The sequence below is a fragment of the Xiphophorus hellerii genome, chromosome 23 (genome assembly GCF_003331165.1).
Source record: "Xiphophorus hellerii strain 12219 chromosome 23, Xiphophorus_hellerii-4.1, whole genome shotgun sequence".
Classification (NCBI taxonomy): Eukaryota; Metazoa; Chordata; class Actinopteri; order Cyprinodontiformes; family Poeciliidae; genus Xiphophorus; species Xiphophorus hellerii.
Window position 1 is genome coordinate 22,620,558 of NC_045694.1, and position 12,756 is coordinate 22,633,313.

Genomic DNA, 12,756 nt, shown 5'->3' on the forward strand with positions numbered 1-12,756 from the left:
CAGGTCTCTGCCTTCAGTGCTTTGAAAAAGTATACAAAAGTATTCACACATCTTTAACCCGTTATTCACAATATTATCAGACTAAATGGAGAACATCAGTGAACAGCAAATTTTAGGTGTCCACTCTAACATGAATTTGTCTTAATCTAAACAATTTTATTGTAGCTCTAGCTAGTTGTTAAGACCTGCCACAAGGTGAATCATCTGTAAGATCTGCCACAACGTGAATCATCTGAGCCCGTCTAAAGTCTTTTACACCGTCTAACAGGTTTTCTTCCAAGATTGGCTTGTTTTTAGCTCCATTCATCTTTCTATCAACTCTCACCAGTTTTCCTGTCCCTGGTTAAGACAAGCATATACTCAGTATAATGTTTCAACATGAAAATGATGTGCCATGTTAGTTTTTTTTTGCCACGAAAGGCTTTGGGTGTAGACCAAACTGTTAAATTTCTACCAGTTTTGACCAAAGTTACCCAAGTAACTCTTGGGAGACAGAAAGCTTAAAGAAAAGAAGGAAATGAGTTATGAATTTCAATATCCTCGCAGTCAATAGATTTCAAAACCACGGTGTAGTATTTGCAAATGCAAATGAGATGATTTGGGTAAACAAATGGTTTGTCCTCCACTTCAATCTGGATTGTATCTCCATGTCATGACCTAAGATTGATAGATATTTATTATAGAAAAATCTATACACATACATTAAAATGATACCTGCTTTTCAAAAAGCACGTAAGAAACACAGAGAGTGAGGAGAAATTGCTTGGTTTCACCTCTGTCGTCTTTGTGGCATTGTGAGTCCCCCTGGGCAGACCCACCCTTCATTTGTATCCTGGAGCAGCAGTGGCAGGCACCAGCCCATCCCACTCTCTGCAGGGCCTGTTGGGTTGGTTTAACAACACAACGATGTGTCTTCAGCGTCTGGTTTCCCTTAGCATTACCAAACAGCCAGTCCAGGTGTTGCAGGTTTAATAGTCTGACCTTCCAAGTGAGAAAGAGAAAGCATTGGCATGGGGGTTTGAAGGTGTGTGCATCTGCATGCCAAAAGCCTTTTGAGCTGGGTCAGCATAATTTGTCTGTAAAAGCAACAAACGTTATTCCCCTGAGAAGGCAGGGCGAGTCTTTATGCAGCAAAATGCTTAAAGGACATCCAGTATTATATAAATATGTTTTGAAGGCCCAACAGCAGACAAAAGTGCAGAGCATGCATTCGCTCCCAAATGGATCCTAAATGATTCATCTGTGTAACTTAGGCACCCAGTCATTAATTCATTAGATAGCTGGGGAGGACAGGACAGACGTCCACAGAGTGCCTGGGGCCAGCTGTCTCAGGTTTCTCTGCTCTGACACACAGCCTCCTCTTTGTGGTCCAGCCCCCTCTCTGCTAATTTCACCATATCGGTGAAAAAAAGCTGTGTCACTGTCTTCCAAGTGTGAGCTGGGAGACAGTGACTTCTAACTGAAGCTGACTTTGCTTAGAGTCAGCCGCCTTTTGCTTTGGCCACGAGGTCATCCATCTCAGACTCAAGTGTTGTTGTAAGTAGCAGAGAGTGACGCAGCATAATTTTCCCTCATACACACTCTGTGGTCTAGACAGTGTGTGTGCTGCACCACACTGTGGCCTTGATGTTTTTTTTCTTTTGTTTGCTTTCTCACTAAAATACACACACAGAACGTACTCCAGCTTTCAAACTTTTCATATCCGCTTTTCCCCTTTTTGCCATGTTACTACCTCAACAGTCAGGGTATTTCACTGGGATTTTATGTGATAGACTGAAAGGTCAGTCAAAATTGGACGGGCAGCATCTGTAAACAATGCTATTTAAGACCTGCCATAGATTTTTGATTGGATTTTGGACTTTACTTTGACTCAGTCTTTTGCAGCCTCTGACGGGTTCACTTCCGTAACAGAACTGCATTTAGCTTCATCCATCTTTCCATCAGCTCTGATCAGCTGTGTTCAGGGTGATGTGCAGTGGTAGTTGTCCTTCACTTTTTTTGCCATGAAGATCCAAGGTCAGACGTCTCATCTGACCTTCTTTCACGTGTTTGCTGTGTCCCTTACACGGCTTGTAGTTAACAGCCAGCAGGACTTTTATTATGGCTACTCTTTGAAGAAAAAGACACATTTTGTGTCGTGCACAACTAACGGCATCAACACATTCTTCCACCTGAGGTGTGAATCTCAACAGCACCTCCAGAGTTACCATGGGCCTCATGATAGCCATGGGTTTGTAGTTGTGCCATTTTCTTTTGTATTTTAGATGGTTGATTGAACAGTTCTCAGTTCTCTTAATTGTTTTAAGCTGAAGCCCAACCCTGCTTTAAACAACTTAACCGTTTTATCCCTTACCCATCTGGTACGTTACTAATTTTTCCTCTAATATTCTCAAGCAAAACCTCTGAGGCCTTTACTGAACACTTTTGTTTATACCGACTGATTATGCACCGATTTACCAATTAGGGGACTTCTGGTTTCACTGAAGTTCATTTAGGGGTGTCAGGGTAAAAAGGCTGACTTAAATTCATCTAGTTTTGATCTGAAAACCATGATTTTTCTTTCACTTAATTATACACAACTTTCTGTTTGCACATGAAAAACTATTATTAAAGTTTGTGGTTGTATGGTGACAAAGTTCGAGGAAAACATACATTTTTTGAAAGGTATTGCATTTCCTACCATGATATCCCAGTGCTTTAAAACTTGTGTATCTTTCAAATTTGTCCTGTTGGTCATCTGTAAACCCATCAAAAATGTGGCAATAATACACATTAAGGTCAAATTTCAAATAAAATCTACACCAAGAGCCATTTGACCTTTATTTAGGTCGCTTAAAGAATTTGTGGCTTTATTTTGTCACCCTCTCGTTAAAATCTAACACCTGCTTCCAGCACCCATATGGGTTTCAGAGGAAATCCTGCCACCTAGTGGTTATTTAGAAAGGCTGCACGCTGAGAGCCGACTTGCAGTGTGCGAATGAATCCCCGCGCGAGGGAGGGACGTACTGAACTGCAGAGGTGCTGCTGTTACAGAAACTGTTTGGTATGGTATGTACCCTCTCTGTCAGAGTGCAGACAAAGTGAAAAAAGAGGGCAGGATTTGTGTTACAAAGATCTAAATGTGCCTCACCAGGAAAACTGTATACTTGAACCCAAGACTACCAGCGAGGCTGCAAAAAAAAAAAAAAAAAAGCAGTTGGAAGGCGCCCTTTCACATTAGAACCCTGTCTAAATGTTTGGTGAGGCAATGTACACTGTTGGGACAACTCATAAAAACTGACATTCAAAACCCATCTCGCGCATTGCACACAGTCCAGACCGGTGACGTAAATGATTAGGCCTCCCAAAAGGGAGGATATTTCCAGTCGGTGAAACCTGAAACATGGCCTCTGTTTCGCCGTTAGAAAAAGGAGGCAGCACGTCCTGTGAGAATACGGTGTCCTCTAACCCCAGGGTACACCTGAGACACCGGGGCCTTCATTGATGCCCTGCTCGGAGCTGCATGGAAGATTTGCCTCCAGAAAATAAAATGGAAAATGATATCAGACAAATTGTTTTATGACACAAAATATTTTAATGAGAAAAAACAATACAGAATTGGAAGGAGCCAAGGATAGTGACAGGGGCTGATGCGATATTAACTCAAAAATATTCTTGTTTTCTTTTACCTTGTGCTTAACAGAGGAGAGCAACGTGACGTGGCAGCAGAGCACCAGGAACACAGGGGCATGGTTAGTTTCATTTTCCTCAGAGCACATACAAGAAAAGCCATTCAAGCCACAATACATCATTACAAAAAGCCATGTTTTAAACCTAATGACAGAGAGCTGAACAGATTGTCACTTTAAAACACATACAGTACATTCTCAAGAGGATTAGCTTATGTCCTGTGTTGGGATTATCACAGCAATCCCAACTTTCCACAATCAACTTTAAAAAAAAACAACAACAAAAAAAACATTAAAATAATCAACAGCCTGAAAGCCTTACGTATTACAGTCTTTAAATGTCCATAGGGAAATAAATGTAAAGAGAAAATAGAAAATGTGTTGATTGAGCCTAAATTTGTGTTTGCTTTTTGCACCACCCCCTCCACACCATCAGGTGCATTGTGCTCAAGTACTGTGCTTCCAGAGCTGAAGCATGACTCTGTGTTTGTGATCTTAAGGAGTAAGAGAAAAAGAGCAAAAGGTAAAGTTATGACAGAGTGAATCAACAATTTGTTTTGAAATAAGACGTTGACTGCAACCGTCTCCCTCGCGCTTTCACTCCTCCCTGCCTTCCCTGTGTTGCTGGCTCTTGGCCACGGCCCAGAGGAATTCTCTGGTGGCCTCGGTAAATATAACATTTACAATAACAATGCCAGAGTCCCTGTGTGTGGACTTAGCCCACTTCCTGGGTCCTTGCTGCGCTGCCTGCAGCTCTAACGGGCAAAATAACAGGCCTTCAAGTCTGACCCAGAGTCCGGAGAGGGATAGGGGCTAATTTAGAGACAGCCAGAGATCTGGAAGGTTTCTGTCAAGCCCGTTTCCTGCCCTCAGAGATGCCAGAGAGAGTGGTATGGCCCAAGCACAGAATGGGGCTAAATCGGGTCTTAAGGAGCCGTGCAGCGATGCGGGACTCGGTGGTGTGCTTGATAAGAAAACCAGGCTGCTCAGATGAAATATAGCTTTTGATTAGAGGGTGACTGCTGTGCTAATGTGGATCTCTTGGCTAAGCTGTCCAGCACAAACCGACAATCATCCAAAGTGCAAAATCTAAGACTTCTGTGGCTCAACACCAATATAAAAATAACTCAACATTAAATCTTTTCACAACAAAGCAATTATCCATTCACGTAAATCACAGAGAAGCGGTCACTGTGGACATTAACCAGCTTAGGCACGGTGATGTTTTATGATTTTTACATTTCAAACTTAACACCCTCCCCTGGCTGCACTTCACTGATAGCTGACCGAGAATGAATTACTCTTCATTGACTATTAACAAGCTGAAGTTAAACAGTGTTTTGCAGGAGTGTTCGTACGCCTTGAACTTTTTCACCTCATGTAGTAGCCACAAACTTTATTGTATTAAAATAGGATTTTATGCAGTACAGTAGCACAAGGAAGTGCATAATTGTGAAGTAAAACTTGAGATCCAAAGCTCAGGTGGAAAAATCTAATATAAGGACAACTATTAGTTGTGCACTCCACAAGTGTAGCCTATACTGAATGGTGGCTAATGCCAGAAAGACAATGCTGAGGCAAAGTCATAGGAAGTCACTTTGGAAGTTTGTCCTAAGCCATGTTTAGCACACAACAAACATGTTAAAGAAGGTACTTCTACTAGATAGAACCAATGTGTAGCTTTTTGCCCTAACTGCAAAATACAATGTGTGGCAGAACACAAACACTCCACCTTACTCTGAAAACACCATCAACATTTGAAGCTTTGTAGAAGGAGCTACTGGGAGGCTTTTCTTCAGCAAGGTCAGAGAGGCAAATCATGATCATAGTTTGATATAGATAACAGAGCAATCCTGGAGAAAACCAGTTAAAGACTGAGGTGCAAGTTCGCCTTCTTGCAAAATAATCACCCTCACCAATCCACCCAGATCTAATGTAAGAATCTATAGCAGGGCTTGAAAATTCCTAAAGACTATTCAGGCAATCTGATTGAGCTCAAGCTATTTAGCGAACAATATGAAGAATATTCATTCTACAGCTGTGTAAAAATGGTAGAAACACGCGTCAAAATGTTGTAACAGCCATCATTCAACCAGGTTGAATGACAGTGATTGAAACATTTTTCAGATTCCAGTTTGGAAGAGAAACCATACATTTTCCTCCTACTTCACATTTATACACTACCTTGTGTAGCTCTATTGCATACAATTTGAATAAAATATATCAAAGTTTGTGATTGTAACAGAACTAAAATGTGAAAAAGTTTCATGAGTGTGAATTCTTTTAGAAGAGACTACACAAATGTTTCTGAAGCTCTGTTAGTAATCAAAGAGAGATTGAGTTTTGCATGAAAATAAGACACATATCAGAGTTTACTCAATAAATGTGAGGCTGCAGGGTCCAAAAAAATAAACATACATCTTTCTTTGTTCCTACTCGATGAGCTTAAATTCTATCAGTCTTAGCTTTTATGTCTCTCTATGCAGATGAGCCATTGTTATTTTTTGAACTATCTATAACCTCTTAAGAGCGCACTTTTGCTTTTAAAAGATGCACAGGTTTGTCGGCTTTATGGGCATCATGCACTAAGATTCATATGTGCCAGAACTGGACAAAACCTGTACAATTTCTGTTTAATCATCAAGTATCTATGAGGGCATTATAAACATTCTGACTCTGAAACAGCAAAAGGGTGTATATCCCATATCTACACTTCAATGTATGATTGGTACAATACTGTAAAGAGAACGACAGCACACTGTATACTTTGTCATCAATAGTATCTCAGTATTGCATATGGTAGCTATATTTATACATGGTCATATAAATATAGATAAGTTTATTTCTATGTACATTTTGATATTTCAACATTGCATAAAGAATAAAATAAATAATACAAATATAATCAAATCTTACAGCCAGTAATGATTTGAGAAATGCTATATTAGAGCCAAAAAAGACCTAACAGTTGACATAGTTATGGTAACAACTGTTATTCATTAAAAAAAAGAAGAAAAAAAACATTAAAAAAAACAAAACTGTGGCCTAAAGTCTACACCACAATTACCCTGCAAGTTTACCATGTGGGACTGCTGGAATGACTGGAGAGGCGGAAGAGAAAAGGAAAGATCGGGGACTTATTTCCTTTTGCTCAGTCTGTCTGGGAGTTTCTGCTTGTGTAGAGGCATGTGTGTGCATGTGTGTCTTCCTGTGATGGCTTGGATGTGTGCATAAGTCTGCAAATGTGGCTTTTTAAATGTTGCAAGAGGTACAAAGATCCCTTGAGGTTTCACCTTCGAATGTCGGCCTTGGGGTCTTCCTGCTCAGGCACCGCGGCTGCGTCTGGACTGTGGCGGCGGGACCCTTGACTGCGATTGCGCGGGTGAGCGTTGAGGGCTGCCTTACCAGCTCTTTCCTTGTCGCCTTGGCGTGGAAGGCGTGGGTGCTCTGGCTCTAGATGGGGAGAAGGGAAGGGGTGGTGGTGGTGGTGTTCGACGACGGCGCTGGCAGGAGAAGGGACGAGGGAGGAGCAGAGGCTCAGGCTGTCGCACAGCGCCCCCCAGTTCTGCTCGCACTGTAGCCGGACGCTGCGAGTTAGTGCTTCCTTGACTTCCTCGCCGCAGCTCAGGAGAATATTCACCAGCTCCACGTATGGGCTGGGCAGAGAGAGGCGGATTACTCACATGTATCCTGTGATTTAACATTTGGAAGTAAAATACATCATGATCTTGCACATTAGGATGAAAAACTGTGATGAGACTACTGAAATGACTAGAAATAACTTTCAATGGAAGACTAGAATTGTAAAGAGTGAGACAAGAGAGAAGAGGTGACCCAGTGCAGCTGCTTACCCTTTAGGGAAAAGATCTTGGAAGTGGATCATCTCCACCATGACTGCCACATTCTCTTTTGCAGCAGAGCACAGGTTGTGTTTGATGTAGCACTCTCTCTGGAGCTGGAACACCATCTCCTTAATGGTCACACACTTTCTGCTGATGCAGCTGAACTTGTGGCGTAAACCGTGGGCCATGCACTTTAGAGCATCCTTGATGAAGGATTTCCCCTGCATGCATAACACAAAGACAAAGACACTGAAGTACCCTTGGATAAATGCACCATCAGCTAGCTGAAAAAGAAGGAAAAATGCCTCCATCTATTGGCTGGTATAATCCAGCCAACATGGGCATGTGGGACTTGTGGATTTTGCTCAGACTGAAGGTGGCCAGTGTTCACAGTGAGTTTCTCTGATGGACCCACTTGACTTTATGAAAGATAACTTTTATCAGAAAAATATTTTGGATACCATATGTGGGTCTTTGCTGGGTCTTAAGAAAATCAGTTCAAATACTGCAACAAAGAGTTGCCCATATGGGTCCCAGAATTTGCCTTGAATGAAACCTATAAAGGCAAGTAACTTATTTAGCCCTTACATGTAAATGCTGTTTAACAAAATGTACAATATGATTTAACTTGTTTTCATTGGAATACACAAGAAATTGTTGTCCATACTGATAATAATACAATTTCTGTACTTATAGCAATATCATCTACAAAAGCCTTCTTTTTAAACTAGAAATTTTCCCATGCAGCCAAATTGCTATTTGTTGTAAGAACAAAAAAATTGAGGCAGTCTTCTTTCAGCCAGCTGACTGGAAGTGTGCAGCAAACAGGTGCAGGAGTGAGGGGGGCTGTTTTATTCATTTCCCAATAGACACTAGTAATGCTAAGGCAAAAATGTTAACAGTTAACCATGACTCTTATTTGTCATGGTGTCCAGCAAAGAACAGTAAAGTTTGCTAGCTGGCTTAGCTGTGCTAAGCCAAACTGAATAGCAAGTTTAGCTTCTTAACCCTGAGGCAGTTTCTGCCTGTGAAGAGCACATCTTAGCTGTAGTTCTCAGGCAGACGCTGATCATTGGTCGAAGAGTTTTTAATTGTTATACTACGTTTTAAATTGTTATCTATTTAAGCAATTTATTATAATCTACCCAGATGAAATATAGGAAAAAGTTGCACCACATTTTGGCTACACGCTAACAGATTGTTTTATCAGTGACTGCACCTGTTTTGTTGTTTTAGAGCATGTGTTGAAGAATGAACTCTGGAGTCGGTGGTTAAATGGTCTGGTTTCGATTAAATTTATGTAACCGACACTCATAGATGTGCATTCCTAGTGTGTGGCCTTATGGACATATTAACACTGTAGTCAAGCCTGATTTGGCCGGGTGTCAACCTCCGCTATGTATGAAAAGTAAGCTAACTGGGCCCCAGGCCAGCTGGCACACAACCCCGGGGTTCGTAAGCAACTCATCTTCCGATCAAAACCGAAGAGATTAAATGTGAAGTGCATTTCAGATAGCACATATGAAAAAAAACAAAAAAAACATTTACTTTGCGGTTTTAGAGGATAACCGTGCAGCAAAATGTCTGCAAACAGACAGACTAGCTTAGTACCTGAGAGTCGAATTTGCCAGCGTTGTGCAGAAACGTCATGCAGATTTCCTGCAGCCCTCGTATCTCGCAGGAGTTATTCTCAAAGCACTCAAACACGCCGCAGCCAACATCCCCAGCACTCACCAGGCAGTGCTGGATCTCAGCTGGAAAAGAAGAACAGGTTAGGCGAGAGACCTTATGTGTTCACAGCAGGGATGACACATGCTGAAAGGGGTGACGGCTATAAAGACAGTACAGCTTGAAGGCACAACTTCACTTTGGGTTTAATCACAAAGCGTATGAGCGTATAACTATTTGCACAGACGTGGACCGTCATTCGTGTCTTCATGGCATCGAGCCGAAGACTGGGGAGAAAGGATGCTGAGGGAAGATGGGCATCAGGAGGTGGGGAACACTTGGTAGGAGATGTATATATATATATATATATATATATTGTGTCATTCTGCACCACAGTCATCTGCATTGCCTGGCATTGAAGTGAGATGGTGCATTGCAGATATTCCTTTTACAACAAATGCAGCCATATCAGTTTATGTCGTTCTCTCTGAGAAACGTGTATCAACAAGTACTTTAGTACTGCTTTTGCAGAGAGGAAAGTTGCACGTCGAAAAAGTCACAATAATGCAGACGGGGATGCACAAGCGGCAAAAGAAATCGATGCATGAAAGCATCAGCTTAGTTTGAACTCATGGCATTCAAATGCAAATGTTACCAGAAATATACATTTGATCGAGACCTTAAAACTGTTGTGTTTCGTGTCTTATCCTAGTTGTGCCAATAAGTGTAACCCAAACCTGTTGTGCTCTGAGAACGAGCTGCAATTCGGATAGAACCAAACGGGTTTATGACACTTGCCCTATTGTCACTGTGGACAGTCCAGTTGGATAATGTACAATTAAAGTACAGCTCAGCGGTAGTTTCTGAAAGCATTCACTCCTCAGAGCGTCATTCTGTCAGGGTACGGCACAATCACTTGGGGTAAAAAAAAAAAAAAAAAAAGTCATCAGTAAAGCCCAAAGTTGCCTTTTCTGTGATGCCAAGTCAATATTGATTGTATTGTTGACAGCTTGCAGATATCATCATGAATTGGACTGCAAAGCAACAAATGCAAATATTGGTGAGCAATAAACTCCTAAACTAATTGCATAGGGACCTCTGGAGTTACTGGACTTCATTAACACCAAAAAAAAAATTAAGTTGTGTGCAAGTCAGGTCCACCCAGTTAGCACCTCATGGGCTTAAAGTACAAGTTCTACATTTTGTCAATTATAGGACCAATATTTGTGAAAGAAGAGAGCTCCTAGTCTTTTTTGGCAACAGGACGTCCTCATACCGAGACCAGCATATACTGTATATCGCAATGCATAGAGTGGTCAACCATGGCGTAAAGTACACACAAGACTTTTTCAAAACACGAGTTTGATTTTTTTTTTTTTAATGCAAACAAATAAACGGGATCTGTCGCTTGCAGAGGGGCACGCACATAACTGCTACTGCTTCTGATGACGATGATGGCTGGTGATGACGCCGATGTGTCAGAGGAGACTGCGCACCGTTCGCGTCCTAATGAATGAAAGGTGACTTAATAGAAATCAAGCTTGTCAGCAAAGACTATCTGTTCCGGGTGACCAGAAGTATGGGGGGGAGTGAGTTGTGTGCAGGGAGTTGAACTTTAGTGCGCAGGAAAAGTGAGCCGCTGTCAGCAGTGCTTGTTTTGGCATCGCGGGAATGCGCTCGGATTGTACGAGCTCGGCCGCAAACGTGCATTGAATTACACGGCGGCGTTACCGGGGGTCTCTGCTGCTGCTGCGAGACCTGCGCTGGGAGTTTGTCCCCCATTTCCCTGGTGAGGAAGAGGAAACGTAACATTGATGTTCTGATACACATGATCGCTCGCCTGTCAGGCTTGCTGAAGGACGCCCGAGGCGAAAGTACAGTTGTTTTTTTTCCCGGGAGAATCAAGACTGAGCTCTCCCACCTGTATTTTATGGAGATTATAGATATATTAGTTCGTCTTTAGCAGCGATCCGCGACAAGAGCGCTAAAATCTTGTAACTGATAGATTACATCGCCCATCAGCTCTCCCACCCCTGTGCAAAAGAAAAAGAAAGGTTTTCTTCAGACAACTGTTAGGACACCTAGGCTACACGCGCGCGCACACGTCCACCGGAGCGCGCCCTCACCTAGATGTGCAGCCGTGTGGATTACCTATCACCTTGTGCCATTCTATTAATAGTTTACCAACGTATTGAATTTCCGTCTGGGAGTATTTACAAAATATCGCCTTTCATAGAAGTCGGGGAGCGTCACTCAACGTGAAACGACGGAATTTAAGCCAAAATTGCGGATCCCGGAGTTTGCCCAACAGTGCCTTCCGGCATGCTTCAATTTGCAGCTACAGAAACACGTGTCCCGGGCAAACCCCTCCACCCACCCTCCAAATTCCCCTTCCCGTTCCTCTGCGGATACCTCCCTGTCTTACCTGTGTTCTGCAGGGAGAGGCGTCCTTTCTGGCTGGCGGGCTTCTCCGGGGGCAGCTCGTGAAAATCAATATTATCCGATCCCACCGCTTGCTTCAGCACTGACAAAACCAGCAGCGCCACGGCCAGCTTCACCAGCATTGCGTCTCCGGCAGTGTGCCTCCGTTCCCGGCAAAGATCCGACAGAGAGAGTGCGTGTCTCTCTGTGTGTGTGTGTGTGTGTGTGTGGGGGTGGGTGCGCGGGTGTGTGTGTGTGTCTGCGAGGGTTCACCTTGGATCAACGACCGGCGCAGCTGCGACTCGGTGTGTCATGGAGCAGCTGTGTGGGACTGAATGCATGAGCTGGAAGGGATGCTGCCTATATTTCTCTAGAGCCCCGGGTGTCAATTTGGATGAAGGAGTTAAGCAGGTGTTGTCGGTCGGGGCATCGCAGCCAATCGGAGTCGAAGAAACCCGCGTCCAAGGTTTTAGGGGAGTGTCCACTTTAAAAGTATCCTTTTTGCCGTAAAACTGGCGTCTTATGATCTGCAGTGATTCAAAAACTGTAGGTCTGTCAGTGATGAAATATCTGGTCTGAAGATAGTTTGCATTCGAGACGCTTTGCGGGGAAAATTGGGAGACTTTAAGAGTCCTGCATTGACAAACGTTGGTTTGTTTAAAATGAAGGGGGCAAAATGTACCTGTACCTTTTCAGCTGTACACTCTGCAGCCTGTTAAATCACTCGTAAAACAGCGAGTGAAACGACCACAAAGCTCTACAGTGACTCCAGAGAAGCCAGTGCAAAAAAAACAAAAAAAAAACTCAGGGGGGAAATTATACTTTTACGACGCAATCTGGTCAAGCAAATATAATTATTTTAAGACTTTTCAATAACAGTTAACTGAAAACAGAATGCTTCTAATTAGGAGGCCTTTTTCTTCTTCTTCGCATTTTATGAGAAATTTCAAGATTTCTGTTGCACAAAGCCCTGTTTATTCTGTGACAACCGGGGTCTGCAAACCACTACAAGGAGTGACCTGAGAACAGAGGGCAAACATTGGCAGAAGTCAAAGATTTTTTTTCTTCCTTTTTTTTTCATTTTTTTTTTCATGAGCAACATTCAAAGGTGCCATGGGCAAAAATGGTAAACTTAATGACTCTGCAGGAGGAACATT

At 42.6% G+C, this 12,756-nt stretch overlaps 1 protein-coding gene across 1 annotated transcript; it reads right to left on the reverse strand.

Annotated features, from left to right (window-relative positions):
- Positions 1-3,551: 3,551 nt before the first annotated feature.
- On the reverse strand, positions 3,552-12,167 carry stc2a (stanniocalcin 2a). The gene is made up of 4 exons (XM_032555414.1): positions 11,604-12,167; positions 9,122-9,264; positions 7,520-7,731; positions 3,552-7,324 (listed from the first exon to the last, which is right to left on the reverse strand). Exons 1-4 carry the CDS (start codon positions 11,740-11,742, stop codon positions 6,958-6,960), a joined length of 861 nt encoding a protein of 286 aa, XP_032411305.1. The 5' UTR covers positions 11,743-12,167; the 3' UTR covers positions 3,552-6,957.
- Between the last annotated feature and the right edge of the window lie 589 nt (positions 12,168-12,756).

Bases quoted from the DNA above. Each gene is read 5' to 3' on its own strand.
- stc2a (XM_032555414.1), bottom strand. From the start codon at position 11,742: ATGCTGGTGAAGCTGGCCGTGGCGCTGCTGGTTTTGTCAGTGCTGAAG. The intron at 9,265-11,603 runs GTAAGACAGGGA...CTTCTTTTCCAG, and splicing joins CCTCTCCCTGCAGAACACAG to CTGAGATCCAGCACTGCCTG. The intron at 7,732-9,121 runs GTACTAAGCTAG...TTATGCATGCAG, and splicing joins CTGGCAAATTCGACTCTCAG to GGGAAATCCTTCATCAAGGA.